General features: G+C 46.6%; 1 protein-coding gene across 1 annotated transcript in view; it reads left to right on the forward strand.

Moving 5' to 3' along the window:
- The first annotated feature begins 6693 nt into the window (after window positions 1-6693).
- The window catches only part of SAP30L (SAP30 like), a 53078-nt gene continuing 41715 nt past the window's right edge, over window positions 6694-18056 (forward strand). Inside the window, exon 1 of the mRNA XM_073621150.1 lies at window positions 6694-7002. Coding sequence (XP_073477251.1) covers window positions 6811-7002 — 192 coding nt within the window. The 5' untranslated portion in view covers window positions 6694-6810. The remainder of the gene's footprint in view (window positions 7003-18056) is intronic.

Below are 18056 nucleotides of genomic sequence, written 5' to 3' on the forward strand. Positions count from 1 at the left end.
ACACAATGCAAGATCTTACACAAACGCAATCTCCTCCTTTCTCTTGCTGGTGGTAGGGAGTAGGGATGAGCCAACGGTTCGAGGTGAACGTAAGTTCGACTCGAACATCGGGTGTTCGTTTGTTCTAAAATGAACCGAACATATGGGGCGTTCGTGGAAAATGTGAGCGCAGCGGAACGCCCCATAATGCGAGGTTGCAGTGCATTGCTGTATGATGATTGGCCAAAACACGCACCTGACCTGCATGCTTTGGCCAATCACAGCGCGCTTTGCTGAGAGAGCCATAATTGACCAAAGGCAGGGTGCCTTTGGCCAATCATTGCTCAGGGGGACTAAGTCCATGCCCCACACTATATAAGGCCGCTTACAGAGCGGCTGTGTGTAGTGTTGTTGGCGTGGACAGAGAGATAACTTGAGTTAGATTAAGCAGGCAGGTTATTCAGTTAGTGGCAGTTTATTTGATATATATACATATACATACACAGTCAGTCTAGTGTGTATATATATATGTGTATATATATATATATATATATATACTCTGCATTTAGCATAGACTATATATTCAGTGTTTACTCTATATTCAGTCAGTGCAGGCAGTGTATTTTTATATATATATATATATATATATGCAGTCTAGTGTGTGTGTGTGTGTATATATATATATATATATATATATATATATATATATATATATATATATATATACACTCTGCATTCAGTGTAGCCTATATCTACAGTGCATTCCGTGGTGTACAGTTGCTAATACACTGAAGGCGGCAGTGATGGGAGTAAGTCACACATGTGCAAGTCATAAGCAAGTCTCAAGTCTTAACCTTCAAGTCATAAGCAAGTCCCAAGTCACTGTGGCGAAAAGCAAGCAAGTCAAGTCGAGTCCCTGCTAGAAGTCAAGCAAGTCAAGTCAAGTCATTTATTTTGGTCAAGTCACAAATTAAGTAAAAATACTGATCTACCCCGAAGCCGGGACTCGGGGGAGCTTTCTTTTGTGGGGGGGGGGGGGGGGCGGCTTTTGCCTAGGCCAAGACACAGAACTGGTGGTGCCAAGTCATTGCAAGTCATTGCAAGTCAAATAGCCCGAGTCAAAGTCAAGTCGCAAGTCATTAGTGACAAGTCAAAGTCAAGTCGAGTCATTTATTTAATTTTGTAAAGCAAGTCGCAAGTCCTCAAACAGGTGACTCGAGTCTGACTCGAGTCAAGTCATGTGACTCAAGTCCCCCACCTCTGGAAGGCGGTGTACGCAGTATCTATTACAGTGTGTACAGTTTCTTTCTACTACACTTCTGGTGGTGTACACAATATACAATACAGTGCAGCCATTGTACACTTTCTAATACACTTCAGGAGGTGTACACAGTATCTAATACAGTGTAGTGTGGTGTTGCAAAACAAAAAGTACATTGTTTCCGGAAGGCCACCAAGGAGAGGCAGACGCTCACAGGCCACTAAAAGAGGGCAAGCAGCCTCTGTGTCTACAGCCAACAGTGGTGGTTGTGGATATGGTGCATCCTCTGCAGGTGGCTGTGGGGCACTCTTCTCCTTTTTTTCTGCTGCTGTCCATGTTATTGAGCCACAACATGCAGAAGAGTTGGTGGAGTGGATAACGAAGCCGTCCTCATCCTCCTCATCCTCTGTCACCCAGGCTCAGAGTAGTTTGCCTTCCAACGCAGCTGCCAAAGCAGCCTATTCCACCTGCCCCTTGTCCACAGTCACTCCTTCCGTAGCCCCACCATCATGCATGGAGGAGTCCCCAGAATTATTCGACCACAGTGTCAGGTACATGCCGGTGGAGGATGCGCAGCAATTTGAAGGCTCTGATGTTGGTTCCCAGGTTGAGGAAGCCTAGAGAGAGGGGGTGCCACAGAAGGACAAGAAACTGGCAGTCATGTTTCACAGCAGGGCCCGTTCCTGCTCCCAACAAGGGTATCTGTGAGGGGTTACAGTGTTGTGGCACCACCACCACCCAAGGCCCAATTTTTCTGCCCCTGTTTAACTGGGGCATGTAATTTCAACTTTTGATATATTTCACAGTAGGGCCTGTTCCAGTGCCCAACACGAGTATCTGTGAGGGGTTACAGTGTTGTGGCACCAACACCACCACCCAAGGCCCAATTTTTCTGCCCCTGTTTAACAGGGGCATGTAATTACAGTTCTTGATATAATATTTCACAGCAGAGCCCGTTCCTGCTCCCACAAAGAGTAACTGTGGGGGCTTACAGTGTTCTGGTACCACCAACACCTAAGGCCCAATTTTCTGCAGGGTATATGGGGCAGGCTGTATAGTATATATACTGCTGTTCAGAGTATATAGTTCCTGGGGGCCATTTTTGAAAACATTTGGGTGTGGGGTTCCCCTTAATATCCATACCAGACCTGAAGGGCCTGGTATGGATTTTGGGGGGGACATCCACATCATTTTTTTGGTACTTTTGGTATTTTTATCTATATTGCCGGGATCCAACAATACATTACAGCCGCAAGCAGTTTTAAATGACATTTTTTCCTTTAGAAATGTAATTATGCTGTGGTACTGTTATAAACATGAGAAAGATGAGTTACTTTACAGGCATACTAAGGACACCCCCAGGCATGATATTTAAAGGAATATTTCATTTTTATTGTTTGACTTTAAGCATTATTAACCGCTTCCAGACTGCCCGCCCGCCATCGATTGATAGTGGCAGATTGGCTTCCTGCGCGAATCGCCGTAGCTGTGCGGTGGCCGCTTTAAGGGGATTAGGGGGCGCACGCCCGCCGTGTCACTGAGGAGCCCGTGCACGTGCCCGGTGGACATGATGTCCGCCGGCGCACTTTCGATCGCTCCCGACAGAGCAGGACCGGGGATGTGTGTGTGTAAACACACACATCCACATCCTGTCAGGGGAGAGAAGACAGATTGTGTGTTCCTAGTATATAGGAACACCGATCAGTCTCCTTCCCTAGTCAGTCCCATCTCCCTACAGTTAGAACACACACAGGGAACACATTTAACCCCTTGATCTTCCCCTTTGTGTTAACCCATTCCCTACCAATAACATTTATACAGTAATCAGTGGCTATTTAAAGCACTAATCTCTGTATAAATGTCAGTGGTCCCAAAATAGTATCAAAAGTGTCCAATCTGTCCGCCGCAATGTTGCAGTCCTGATAAAAATCGCAGATCGCTGCCATTACTAGTAAAAAAGTAATTAAATAAAAATGCCATAAATCTATCCCCAATTTGTAGATGCTATCATTTTTGTGCAAACCAATCAATATACGCTTACTGCGATTTTTTTTTTTTACCAATATATGTAAAATACATATCGGCCTAAACTGAGGAAGAAATTTGTGGGTTTTTTTTCTAATTTGGGATATTTATTATAGCAAAAAGTAAAAGAACAGGAATAGAAGGGAAATCTTCCAATGGGGACAATAGTTCAGGTGACCCTGGTGTCCACCAGAGATTTCCTCATGTTTCCTTCCTGGCTATGTGTGGCTATGGGACAGCAAGTGAAAGGAATCCTCCCCAATGAGACGCAGATGGCAAAAAAAAAAAAAAATAAATAAAGGCTGACAGGGTTATAACCCTCCCCTACCCCTTCCAAAATGAAAACCTTTAGAAAACCTTTAGATCTATCTACGTTAAGGCCCCTTTCACATGGCAGCGGATCTGCCCACCCCCCCCCCCCCACTCAGCACGGTATCTGTCCGCTGATCCCCGCTGAGCAGGCGGATGACAGGTCTGTGTCCGCTGAGCAGGGGGATGACAGGTCTGTGTCCGCTTTGCTGATCCCCACTGAGCAGGCGGATGACAGGTCTGTGTCCGCTTTGCTGATTCCCGCAGAGCAGGGGCATGACAGGTCTGTGTCCGCTTTACTGATCCCCGCTGAGCAGGGGCATGATAGGTCCGTGTCCACTTTGCTGATCCCCGCTGAGCAGGGGCATGACAGGTCCGTGTCCGCTTTGCTGATCCCCGCTGAGCAGGCGGATGACAGGTCCATGTTTGCTTTGCGCTGATCCCCACTGAGCAGGCAGATGACAGGTCTGTGTCCGCTTTGCTGATCCCCACTGAGCAGGCGGATGACAGGTCTGTGTCCGCTTTGCTGATCCCACTGAGCAGGGGCATGACAGGTCCGTGTCCGCTTTGCTGATCCCCGCTGAGCAAGCGGATGACAGGTCCATGTCTGCTTTGCGCTGATCCCCACTGAGCAGGCAGATGACAGTTCTGTGTCCGCTTTGCTGATCCCCACTGAGCAGGCGGATGACAGGTCCGTGTCCGCTTTGCTGATCCCACTGAGCAGGGGCATGACAGGTCTGTGTCCGCTTTGCTGATCCCCGCTGAGCAGGGGCATGACAGGTCCGTGTCCGCTTTGCTGATCCCCGCTGAGCAGGGGCATGATAGGTCCGTGTCCGCTTTACTGATCCCCGCTGAGCAGGGGCATGACAGGTCCGTGTCCGCTTTGCTGATCCCTGCTGAGCAGGGGCATGACAGGTCCGTGTCCGCTTTGCTGATCCCCGCTGAGCTGGGGCATGACAGGTCCGTGTCCGCTTTGCTGATCCCCGCTGAGCAGGGGCATGACAGGTCCGTGTCCGCTTTACTGATCCCCGCTGAGCAGGGGCATGACAGGTCCGTGTCCGCTTTGCTGATCCCCGCTGAGCAGGGGCATGACAGGTCCGTGTCTGCTCTGATGCAGAGTGGACACAGACACAGCCCGCTGTGCTCTATGGGGCAGTTGGATGGTAACAGACCACCTGTCTGTTTCCATCCGACTGTCATCCAATCCAATTAACCAAGCGGATGGAAATGGATCCCTATCCATCTGTTTTTAGCAGACCCGATTGGAGCGGATGCCGGTGGGTGTCCACTGACATCTGCTGCTCCATAGAAAAGAATGAAGGTTCCAATCGGGTCCCCCTGAAAAACTGACAGGTGAACCCAACCCTACCCCAAGTACAGGTGTACTACCCCAAGTACACCTGTACTTGGGGTAGGGTTGCCACAGTTCAAGTTTGGAGTCATGCGTTCGGGTTTCAGGACACATTATTCAGACCAGACTATAGGGTTGCAGTTGTGTAAGCCGAGAGTGTCTGTTACACTCTTTCACACTGCCCAAAGCGAGCACTAACAATTACCCCTCCCCCCACACAGATGGGAGAGGAGAAAGGACTTGATCTGCTCCTCTTCCTCCCACCCCTAATGCATACCTCCCAACTTTTTGAGATGGGAATGAGGAACACTTATCAGCAAAAGTATGTAGGCATAGGACACACCCCTTGCCACGCCCCCTTATAGGAGAATTGTATAAAAAAAAAGATTGGTTAAACCCACAAGTGCTTTTTTACCACTATTCCTTTATATTGGCTTTTGGAATTTACAAATGCAGCAATTTAGAAATCAGATGAAAGGTTTAGCGCTGGGAAACACTTTTTGAAAGATAAAAAGTGCATCTTATATACAACTATATAGATCAGACCAAAATGAGAAGAAATGAGGGACAGAGGGACATTGCTCGACATCAGGGACAGTTGGGAACTATGCTACCGCTCTGTGTCTACCCACGCTCCAGCAGCCTCAGCTACATCTGGATGAGAGGTGCTGACTGCCAAGGGGTGAGTGAGCTCACCATCCATCCCTGTCTGTGTTTGAAGTCTCCCCCCTTCTCTCTCCTGCCTCTGAGTCCCCCCCCCCTTACAGTGTAAGGGGTCTCTGCGAGTTCAGAAGTAAAATTGGGACTCTGATGTAAAGGGGGGCTCTCGTTATTTATTTGCAATTTATATATATGTATAGTTCATACTATAAAAAAGATTGCTGTGCACCGCTAATGTGTTCGGGTTTGACTTGAAGAAAAGGTGGCAACCCTAAGTTGGGGGTGATACAAACAAGGGGTTGAGACACAGTCTTGCTGCCCCCCTTTAGCTGCAAAGGCAGTGGACGGGATGTACTGATGCAATGGCACAGCACAAATGATCCCCTCTGCCATAGTGCACACTGAATGCGACCCATTAGTCTGAATAAAGAGGAGCAACCTCTCTGCATCTGTGTGCATCGAATGCGGTTGTGGTACCAGTTGTTTAGGGCAAGGGGGTGACATAAAGCATCCTCACCACCAGCTTATTGCCCTCTGAAGAGTGATCCACGGTGCATCTCTCTTCAGAGGGCACCACAAGGAGCCCTTCATGCCAGACCAGGGAGTGAGGGGAACTTCTCCCTCTAAGGTAGAAAGACAAATAAAAACTTGGGTTGGTTCCCCCATAAAGGAATGTGTACCTGCCCACTTTTTCCCCTCGTGGGGGCGCTGTTTTGTTAAACGCATAAATATTTCCTAAAAAGAAAGACTTGAGGTGATACACAGGACATCTCCCTGATCACACATCTGAACTCCTCCACACTCAGTGTCTGCAGTCACACATCCCGTACACGGCATGTACAGCTTTATTAGTATACACACACTGGGGGCAGGGAGGAAGCACGGGGCGAACTATAAGGAGACATTGCCGGCTAATGGCTCATCATCCACAGGTTGCCGGGACCACACACTTGTTTACAGTAGTGAACAGCCGGGCCAGAGCACCGTATTGGTCGGCTCCGTACCCGGAAGAGGCGTGACCATTCCCCCCTCAAATGACAATAGCTCTGACCAATCTTGACATTGAATGTCACAAGTAAAAGCCGCCCATCGACTGTTCTGTCCAGTCGGCTCTCACCAGAGGGCGGGACTTCCGTTGTTAGGGTGCTGGCGACTCTGTCGCTGCAGTGTGTCGGGGAGAGGCCCGGCATGTTCGGACGGAGTCTGTAGTGAGAGTCAAGCGGGGATGAACGGCTTCAGTACGGAGGAGGACAGCAGGGATGGGCCGCCGGCCCCGGCCGCTCCGTTCTTCGGTCAGACGTGTTGTCTGATAGACGGGGGAGAGCGCTGTGCCCGGCCGGCTGGGAACGCTTCTTTCAGCAAGAGAGTGCAGAAGAGTATCAGTCAGAAGAGACTCAAACTGGACATCGATAAGAGCGTGAGTCCGGGGTGACATTGTGTGTGTAGTATGCCAGTGTGTACAACATTGTGTGTAGTATATCAGTGTGTACAACTGTGTGTGTAGTATGCCAGTGTGTACAACATTGTGTGTGTGTGTGTGTGTGTGTGTGTAGTATGCCAGTGTGTACAACATTGTGTGTAGTATGCCAGTGTGTACAACATTGTGTGTAGTATATCAGTGTGTACAACATTGTGTGTGTAGTATGCCAGTGTGTACAACATTGTGTGTGTAGTATGCCAGTGTGTACAACATTGTGTGTGTAGTATGCCAGTGTGTACAACATTGTGTGTGTGTGTGTAGTATGCCAGTGTGTACAACATTGTGTGTAGTATATCAGTGTGTACAACATTGTGTGTGTGTGTGTGTGTGTGTGTAGTATGCCAGTGTGTACAACATTGTGTGTGTAGTATGCCAGTGTGTACAACATTGTGTGTGTAGTATGCCAGTGTGTACAACATTGTGTGTGTAGTATGCCAGTGTGTACAACATTGTGTGTGTGTGTGTGTGTGTGTGTGTAGTATGCCAGTGTGTACAACATTGTGTGTAGTATGCCAGTGTGTACAACATTGTGTGTAGTATGCCAGTGTGTACAACATTGTGTGTAGTATGCCAGTGTGTACAACATTGTGTGTAGTATGCCAGCGTGTACAACATTGTGTGTGTGTGTGTAGTATGCCAGTGTATACAACCGTGTGTGTGGTTTCTGTATATACAGTGTATAGTACAATTTTATGTAAATATATATCACACACACTATACTGCACATCTGTTTATTAGTGTACAGTGTATATCTGTGTGTGTGTTAGTGTACAGTGTTTTGCCCCAGTGCATTTCTCTGTATATTGCAGTGTGTAGCCCTCCATTAATGTGTACTGAACTGTATACTGCACAACCCACTAATATTACTGTATACTGAACTTTATGGACCTCCTATGACTGTATACACTTTCCCCTATTACTGTGTACTGAACAGTACAGCCCCGTTTTCCTTTAGGCCCCTTTCACACTGGGGCGGTGGGGGCGTCGGCGGTACAACAGTGCTATTTTTAGCGCTGCTGTACCATCCTTCTTTCAGTGGTATTCGGCCGCTAGCGGTGCGGTTTTAACCCCCGCTGGCGGCCGAAAAAGGGTTAAAATCCCTCGTACAGCGCGGCTATAGCCGCGGTATTGCCGCGCTGTCCCATTGATTTCAATGGGAAGGAGCATTGAATACACCGCTCCAAAAAAGCGGTTTGCAGGACTTTTTTCACCGTCCTGCCTGCGCACCGCTTCAGTGTGAAAGCCTTCGGGCTTTCACACTGAACAGCGGAGGCTGTTTAGGGGCGGTTTGCAGGCGGTATTTTTAGCGCAATATCGCCTGCAAACCGCCCCAGTGTGAAAGGGGTCTTATACTGCACTTTATGCTCTTATTGCTGTATACTACACTTCCCCCTATTACAATATTCTGAACTGTGTGGAGTGGACCTCTATTGCTGTGTACTAAACTGCATATTGGGATGATTGGATTATTGGCTGCAATACTGAGATCTCTCACTAGATGTCAGTGTACTTAATACACATATATAAGGTAATGACTCTGTTGTTTCTCAAAATATGTTATTCTTTCAATGTTTGCAAGAAGCAGTTGCTAATGTTTAACTGTTCACTTGTATGTATGTATGTTTGTAAATTATACAGAAGTAATGGAAAAATTACATTTAACCTGGTTTTTGATGGGAATATGGGTAGAATTACTATTTCTCATGGGTTTATGGGAGGAATATCATGTTAACACCTGAGAATGATTATTTAACCCATTACTGATAATATGCATATAGTTTTTCTACATGGGGATTATGGGTGGAATATTGTAGTTAAACATACATAGGAATATATTAAACCTATTTCTGATATGAATATAATTTTCCCCCCTCATCTTCCAGGACAGCTACTTGAGAGATGATTGGCTCCGCCTTCTACAGGAAACACAAATCGGACACAATTTAAAAGGCCCCTCCCTTTCCCCTGACCCTCAGTTGTTTTGTGTTTCCAGACCTCCAGGAGTATGCACCGTCATGTTTGTTTCTTTCGTTTGGTTTGGTGACTGTGGTTAGAGGACCTCCCTTGTTCAGATTACTCAGACCAGTTGTGGCCATGTCTGCAGTATTTTCAGCTGTTTCAGCAGTCTGAGAAGGGTTCCCCCTGTTTTTCTGGTGGTTACTTGCATTAGGGAATCTTCTGCAACTTCCACCCCCCAGCGTCCTTATCCACTTTGGTACACCCAGAGAGCGCTTCCTTGTGTCCTTTTCACCGTTTTAAGTGTGCCAAGATGGCAGCGAGTGCACTTCCTGTCTCGCAACCGGAAGTGATGTCACACACTTCCGGATGCCAGGCCTCTTCATATTTGAAAAGGACTGGCTCAGGCACATGCTGCCGGGGATGTTTTGCTGGCTGTACAGCAAACGGACAGTGTCGAAGTTCATTACAATGCTCTCCTATCTGGTCCTTCTCATCATGGAGGTTAAGGACACCCCTGTGGACGGTGCACCTGCTCTGTCTGATCCAGCGGCTGCAATCCAGTCCTGTGTTACCCCTAAAGTTAGTACTTCTCCGCTGTAATGAGAGATTGTATATCCAGGGGCAAATGTTTTAGAAAATGTAATTTTGTATTCCTTTCTTATTGTGGTTTCTTTTTTCTAGGTTGACAAACCTGTGAAAAGAAAATGTGGAAATTGTAGATCCAAGCTTCCTGATAGCTGTAGGAAACTTATGTGAGACATGTATTTCTTCAGTGGCAGGGGCTGAGTCTGCTTCTAACCTAAAGGAATTTGTGGTTTCCACGAAGGAGGTAGTTTCCTCCTTTCAAGCCTTTAATGATTGGGCCCTTCCACGTCTGTAGCAGTGAGAGTAGCCCAGGTTCCTTTCGGTCTCTTCAAGATCTCTACCCCCTTTGGTGTTGGAGACTGTTAGTTCCCATTCGGTCCCTGATCCAGAGGAGGGGGGAGAACTCAGATTCCTCATCTGACAAGGAATCCATGTCAGAGATGGAGGAAACTGTTAATTCGTCTAGATACCTATTTCCTGTCGAAGATCTTGAAGAACTGTTGAAAGCAGTTTTTACTTCTGAACAGATTGAGCCTCCACAAAAATCTCAATTGGTTCAGGATAGAATGTATAGGGGTCTTCAGGGGAGTAAGCCTAAGTGTTTTCCGGTACACCAGTCACTTAAAGATATGGTCCTGTCAGAATGGAAAGGTTGTTCCAGCCCAGATTGAAGAGACGTTTTTCAAGTGTCCCAGACTGGATGCTCCTATGTGTCAAGTGTCTAAGAAAACTGATCTTTCATTTGAAGACTCTGGGGTTCTTAAGGACCAGATGGATAGGAAAGATGACGCTTTGCTCCGTAAGGCCTGGGGGGCTTCAGCCTTCTGTCTGGGGCCAGCCCTGGCATCCACCTGCTTAGCTAGAAATCTAGATGTTTGGGTCCAGAGGCTAGATGACCTGCTCTCCACCAACACGCCTGTAGAAGAGATCAAAGAATCTCTCCTCCTGATTGCCAAATCAGTGGCCTTCTTGTAAGACATGGCGGCACTCGGTTAGATCAGTGGCCAAAACGTCAGCCGTGATCAATTGCTCTAGACGGGCAATCTGGTCGAAATCCTGGAATGGGGATCTGACCTCTAAAAATAAACTCTGCGGTATTCCCTATTGTTTGGTTCGGCTTTAGAGGAAGTACTTGCTCGGTCCTCGGAAAAGGGTAAAAGTTTTCCATCTCGGAAGGTTAAGCCTCAAAGTAAGAGGCCCTTTCGTAGTTTTCGGGGCAAAGCTAACTTCAAACCAGCGGGTCAGCAGGCAAATAAAAAATGGCCATTTAGCAAAGACAAAGCTAAAGGGTTTCTCTTTGCTCCTTCAACTCGGGCAAAAAGCTCTCAGTGACGCCAGGTCAGGGGTAGGAGGAAGGCTGACCTTTTTCAGCGAGGAATGGGCAAAGGTAACCGAAAATCCTTTTGTTCTCAAGGTCGTAAGAGAGGGTTTCAGTTTGGAATTCAATCTCCCTCCTCACCAGAGGTTTTTTCTCTCATCTGCCAAGGGACCAAGAGAAACGGCAGGGCATGTTATGTCTGATTTCTCTTTGGAAATCAGAAGGGGTTATTTTCCCCCTTTCTGGAGTATCAAAAATTCGAAGGATTTTATTCCCAGGTTTTCCTGGTAAGAAAGGCATCGGGAGGATTTCGGATGGTCATCAATCTGAGCCTCCTAAACAGTTTGAGGCATTTCCAGATGGAAAGCATTTATTCACTCAGGAATCTGTTTTTTGCCAGAGTTATTCATGGTGACCCTGGATCTTCAGGATGCTTACCTCCATGTTCCAATGTTACCAGGATCATTAGAGGTTTTTGAGGTTTGCGATCCTCTCGGAAAATGGCTTAAGTCATTGGCAGTTCAGAGCCCTTCCTTTTGGTCTCTCGGCAGCCCTGAGAATCTTTGCCGAGGTCGTGGCTTTTTTCGTTTGCAGAAAATTTCAATCGTCCCTTACTTGAACGACTTTTTGATCTTTGCCCGGGACAAAGAGGACCTGGGTCGGGATCTGCAAGTAGTTCTGCAGACCTTCCAAAGATTGGGTTGGAAAGTCAATCTGCAGAAATCTGCTCTGGTTCCCTCCCAGAGCTGTCTATTTTTGGGCTACCTGATGGACTCGGTCGCCCAAAGAATTTTCTTACCGGAAGAGAAGATCTCCAAGATCCACCTTTCCGTGCAGAAATTCAGGTGCAATCCCCAGGCATTCCTGCGTCAGATAATGCAGCTGTTGGGCTTGATGACTGCATCAATTCCGGGAGTGCCCTGGACCCAATTGCATTCCAGATCCCTACAGGCATTTCTTCTGCGTTGGGATCGCAGAAAGGCCTCTCTAGACCAGTTCGTGTGACTTCCAGGAGACGATTCTGTCAATCTATCCTGGTGGGTCTGACCGGAGAATCTGCGGGTGGGGAAGGCTTGGGCCCAGCTTTTCCCGGTAAAGATAACCACAGACTCCAGCTTGTGGGGTTGGGGGGCGCACTCAGATAATTGGCAGGCTCAGGGTGCCTGGCAGCCCAATCCTCAAACTACAGGGAACTGTTAGCAGTAGGAAAAGCTTTGGTCACTTTGAAAACCAGGGTTCATGCAAAGGACCTGTTGATTTTTTTTTTTTTTTTTTTTTTTTTTCCGACAATGCTACGACAGTGGATCTGTTTGCTTCCACCCACAACAGGAAGCTTCCAGCTTATTTTTCCCTGGAGAGAGAAGCAAAGTCTTTAGGGGCTAATGCGCTCTCTTTCCAGTGGAATTTTCCCCTGGCCTATGCTTTTCATCCAATTCCGCTATTACCTCTGGTGCTCCGAAAGATTGTGCAGAAGTGATTCTGATTGCCCCATGGTGGCTCAGGAGGAGTTGGTTCTTCGCACTGAGAGCACTCTCAGTAGAGTCCCCCTGCCAGAGAGAAGAGACCTTCTACACCAAAGGTCAATGCTACATCCAAACCCATGGATTTACCGCCTGATGGCTTGGAGGCTGAGTGGCACATCCTACAATTGAAAGGATGTTCAGCTAGGGTTATTGAGACTATTCTAGACAGCCATAAATTAGGCACAAGGAAAATTTATGGCAAAGTTTGGAGGACCTTTGTAGCCTGGCAAAAAAGGGCTAGGGTAGATTTTCTAGGGTAGAAAGGTTTAGTTGTGTGGTGTGTGTTTGTTTTTTTTTTTTTTTGTTTTTTTTTGATGTAAGATGTCGTCTACACTACTTAGAAGTTACTAGTAAATTTAGGAAAGATTCCCAACTACTGATTACTTTTAGTGGCCCCAAAAAGGGTTCCAAGGCTTCCAGAGGTTTCATTTCCAGATGGATTAGAGAAGCTATATGTGAGGCCTACAAATCTTCAGGACAATCCCCTCCTTCTAGAGTTAGGGCTCACTCTACTAGGTCGCTGGCTGCCTCTTGGGCAGAAAGAGCGGGTGCATCATGGGAAGATATTTCCAAAGCTGCTGTCTGGGCCTCCTCTCATGCATTCGTTGGGCATTATAGATTCCAGATGCTCTCCAGCCAGGACCTCTCCTTTTGGAAGGAAAGTACTTCAGGCTGTCGTCCCTCCCTAAGGTATAGATCTTGCTTATCCTCTCAAGTAGCCGTCCTGGAAGATGAGGGGGGAAAACCCCCGTTAGACTTACCGGTAACGGTATTTCCAGGAATCTTCCAGGACAGCGTCTATATTCCCACCCTATTCTTGTTTCACTGGTCCCCTTATTTAAACCTGGTGGTCGTGTATTTGAGTCTGTTATTCCTCTTCCGAGTTCACTTTTGGTGAAGGTTTACTTGATCTTCATACAACTGAGGGTCAGGGGAAAGGGAGGGGCCTTTTAAATTGTCTGATTTGTGTTTCCTGTAGAAGGCGGAGCCAATCATCTCTCAAGTAGCCGTCCTGGAAGATTCCTGGAAATAGTTACCGGTAAGTCTAACAGGGATTTTTCTACATGGGGATTATGGGTGGAATATTGAAGTTAAACATACATGGGAATATATTAAACCCATTTCTGATAAGATTATGCATATAATTTTTCTACATGGGGATGATAGGTGGAATATTGTAGTTCTACATAGGAACGTATTTAACCCATTCCTGATAAGAATATGCATATAATTATTTTCTACATGGAGATTATGGGTGGAATATTATACCTAAACAAACATAGGAACATATTTAACCTATTTATTTATTTTTTTTTAAGAATGTCCATATAATTTTTCTACATGGGGATGATTGGGGTAATATTGTAGTTATACATAGACATATATTAAACCCATTTCTGATAAGAATATGCATATAATTTTTCTACATGGGGATTATGGGTGGAATATTGTAGTTAAACATACATCGTGTCAGGGCTGGGCTCAGCCCTTCCTTCTCAGAGCTGGCCGCTCAGCTGTCGGCTAATTGCCAGCTCCTATCTCTCCACAGTTACTCAGCTGTTGATGATATCCTGCTCGTCAGTCCTGCCTACTTAAGCCATCCAGTCCAGAGGATCTCTGCCTTCGCAGGTCAACATTACAGAGACATCGCCTGCATTCCTGTTAAAAGACTTGCTTTGCTGACATCCCTTCTGGCTATAGATCCTGCTTGCTGTTCCACTACATTGATCCCTGACTTCTGGCTTGGTTGACTATCCATTCCGGTTACTGAACTTTGGCTATGTTTTGACTACGTTTGTTCTTTTTAATTTTATTTTTAAACAAGTGTGATTTAACTGTACTTTTTGTCTCGGTCTGATTTCATGGTTTCTGACAGTAGGCGAAGGCCATCAATTCACAAGATGCAGTCAAACCACTTGTTGCTAATATTTTTTCCAGATTAGATGAACTGGATCACCACATGGATCAGTTTGCCATGACATTACAAACGGAGTAGCACGGCTCACCTGGAATCTCCCACTGTGGCCGCCCCGGTACAACCCATGTTGCAGGCTGACCCTGCTGCTGCTCCAGTCTCTGTGTAGGCACCTGCCTTGAGTATTACCTCTATAAGAGGTATGTCTGGTTCCGCTCCGCTTCCCCAGCGATTTGGGGGTGATCCAGTCCAATGCAGAGGGTTTCTCAACCAGGTTGCGATATACTTTGAGATGCTGCACCAGGCGTTTCCCACAGACAGAAGCAAAGTAGGTTTCGTGATATCTTTGCTTTCTGAGAGAGCCTTGGCCTGGGCAAACCCTCTATGGGAGACGCAAAAACCTGTTGTCTTGAGCTACCCTGAGTTTGTGGCTTCGTTTAAAAGGGTATTTGACGTTCCCGCACGCTCCGCTTCTGTTGCCATGTGCCTCATGTCCATCGAACAGAGTACGAGAGCTGTTGCCAACTACGCCATTGAATTCCGTACTCTGGCAGCAGAGGTTGCCAGACCCTCGTGGTTGCTTTTTTTTCATGGTCGCTCAGATACCATCAAGGATAACATAGCAGCCCAAGATATACCCACTGAGCTGGAGAGGTTGATCACGTTTGTCATCACAACAACTGGTCATAACAACTGGTTAGACCTATTACTGTGGGCAGAGTTTGCTCACAATAGTGCCTTGCATTCCACTTCCTGATTGTCACTGTTTATGGCGAACTATAGTTTTCAACCTTCCATGTTGCCTGACTCATTTGTTCCGCAGAGTATTCCTACGTTAGAGGAGCATCTCCGTGGTCTTCGTTCCACTTGGGCACAAATCCCCAGGAGACTTCGCGATGCGCTGACCGCAGATGCCTGCCTGCGCCTTCCTACCAGGTTGGAGACGGGGTCTGGCTGTCATCTCGCAACCTCCGACTTCGTCTTACCTTGGTTTATTGATCCTTTCCGTATTCTGCGCAGGATTAACTCAGTGGCTTGCGCATTAGACCTTCCTTCTAATGCATATTTCGAATGTGTTTCGTGTCTCCTTATTAAAACCTTATGGTCTGCAACCGCTTTACCACCTCTGTGCCACGTCCTCACCCTGTACAGGTTGAGAACCATGAGAAGTATGAAGTACAGTCCATTGTTGACTCCCGTAGTTTCTGTGGGTACACAAGTACCTGGTGCATTGGAAAGGGTACGGTCTGGAGGAATGCTCCTGGGTCTCATCCTCAGACGTTTATGCCCCTGCCCTCCTCTGTGATTTAAGTAGACTTTTTTTCCCCTCAAACCTGGTGGTCCTCCTCTGAGGAGGGGTAGTTGATGAGTGGGTACTGTCAGGGCTGGGCTTAGCCTGTCCTCCTCAGAGCTGGCCACTCAGCTGTCGGCTAATTGCCAGCTCCTATCTCTCCACAGTTGCTCAGCTGTTGATGATATACTGCTCGTCAGTCCTTCCTACTTAAAGTGGTGTTCTGGCCGAAATTATCATTTTTAAATAAAAATACCCCTATAATACACAAGCTTAATGTATTCCAATAAAGTTAGTCTGTAAACTAAGGTCTGTTTTGTTAGTTTATAGCAGTAGTTTGTTATTTTATAAACTTACAGCAGGTCGTGGCCATCTTAAGTGTGGGCATCTGAAGCCAGACTGTATTTCTTCCTGGATCTCATCCTTGCAGATCTCGCACATGCTCAGTGCAGCACAAGCAGTGTAATAGGTTTCAGGTCAGGTTTCCATAGCAACGGCAGTTTCAGAGGAAGTTTCTGCCCCTTCCCAGAAGGCATTGCAAACAGGAAATGATGCGATGGGCCGCGGCCAGGGAGGAGGAAGTGAAAAATGAATACAGCAGATATACAGTAGGTGCTGAGAGAAAAAATAAAAAAATATCCAATTTGTTTACAGTGCACAGTTTAGTGAGGGATGCTGAAGAGTTGTAAAAGTGGGTGGAACTCCACTTTAAGCCGTCCAGTCCAGAGGATCTCTGCCTTCGCCTTGGTCAACATCACAGAGATATCGCCTGCGTTCCTGTTTTAAAGACTTGCTTTGCTGACATCCCTTCTGGCTCCAGATCCTGCCTGCTGTTCCACTACATTGATCCCTGACTTCTGGCTTGGCTGACTATCCGTTCCGGTTACTGAACTTTGGCTATGTTTTGACTACGTGTTTTACTTTTATTATTAAACAAGTGTGATTTAACTGTACTTCTGTCTTGGTCTGATTTCATGGTTTCTGACACATAGGAACATATTCAACCTATTTCTGATAATATGCATATAATTTTTCTACGTGGGGATTATGGGTGAAATATTGTAGTTAAACATACATGGGAATACAGGAAGTCTCCGAGTTACGAACACAATAGGGATTGTAGGTTTGTTCGTAAGTCGCAACACTGCATTTGTAAGTGTAACTTCCGGTCGGAACACTGCATTCGTAAGTGTAATGTCCGCCTGTGCATGGATGTGGGATGTTCCGGGCGCTTGTTATGTTATCTGGGGTTCTTCTGGCCATGTAGTACTGCAGTATGGGATGTATCTGGAGGTATCCAGGACCAGCGTGGAGCACAAGTGGCCGGCATTTGAGGCCGGTCGTAAGTAGTAGTCATTCGTAACACGGGTGTTCGTAACTCGGGGACTGCCTGTATATTAAACCGAACTACAATATTCCACCCATAATCCCCATGTAGAAAAATAATTATATTCATATCAGAAATGGGTTAAATATGTTCCTATGTATGTTTAACCGGTTGCCGACCAGTACACGACAATATATATCGGCATAATGGCATGGCTGTGCAAATGGGTGTACCTGTACGTCCCCTTTAAGACGCGGCATTGTGGGCGCGTGCTCCATTACCGTGGGTCCCGCGGACTCTGTCTGCCGGTGTCCCGTGATCGTGTCATGGAGCGGCAGAACGGGGAGATGCTTATGTAAACAAGGCATTTCCCTGTTCTGCCTAGTGACACGACAGTGATCTACTGCTCCCCATCATCGGGAGCAGTGATTGCTGTCATGTCAGTGGTAGCCCATTTCCCCCACCCCACCCTCACCCCCACAGTTAGAATCACTCCCTGGAACACACTTAACCCCTTGATAGCCCCCTAGTGTTTAACCCCTACTAATAGAAAAAAAAATTAATAATAAAAATGCCATAAATCTATCCCGTATTTTGTAGACGCTATAACTTTTGTGCAAACCAATATACGCTTATTGAGACTAATTTTTGGTAAAAAAAAATGTAGAAGAATACATAGTTAAATAGTAGGTGAGGTTTAAAAAAGACATCAAGTCCAACCCATGTGTGTGATTATATGTCAGTATTACATTGTATCTTGCGGTCGTTCAGGTGCTTATCTAATAGTTTCTTGAAACTATCAATGCCCCCCGCTGAGACCATCGCCTGTGGGCAGCACAGTGGTGTACTGGGTAGCACGCTTGCCTAGCAGTAAAAAGGGTCGCTGGTTCGAATCCCAACCACGACACTACCTGCCTGGAGTTTGCATGTTCTCCCTGTGCCTACGTGGGTTTCCTCCGGGTACTCCGGTTTCCTCCCACACTCCAAAGACATGCTGGTAGGTTAATTGGCTTCTGTCCAAAATTGGCCCTAGCATATGAATGTGAGTTGGGGCTCTTGGATTGTGGGCTTCT

This window comes from Aquarana catesbeiana, linkage group LG03 (assembly GCF_042186555.1).
Source record: "Aquarana catesbeiana isolate 2022-GZ linkage group LG03, ASM4218655v1, whole genome shotgun sequence".
NCBI lineage: Eukaryota > Metazoa > Chordata > Amphibia > Anura > Ranidae > Aquarana > Aquarana catesbeiana.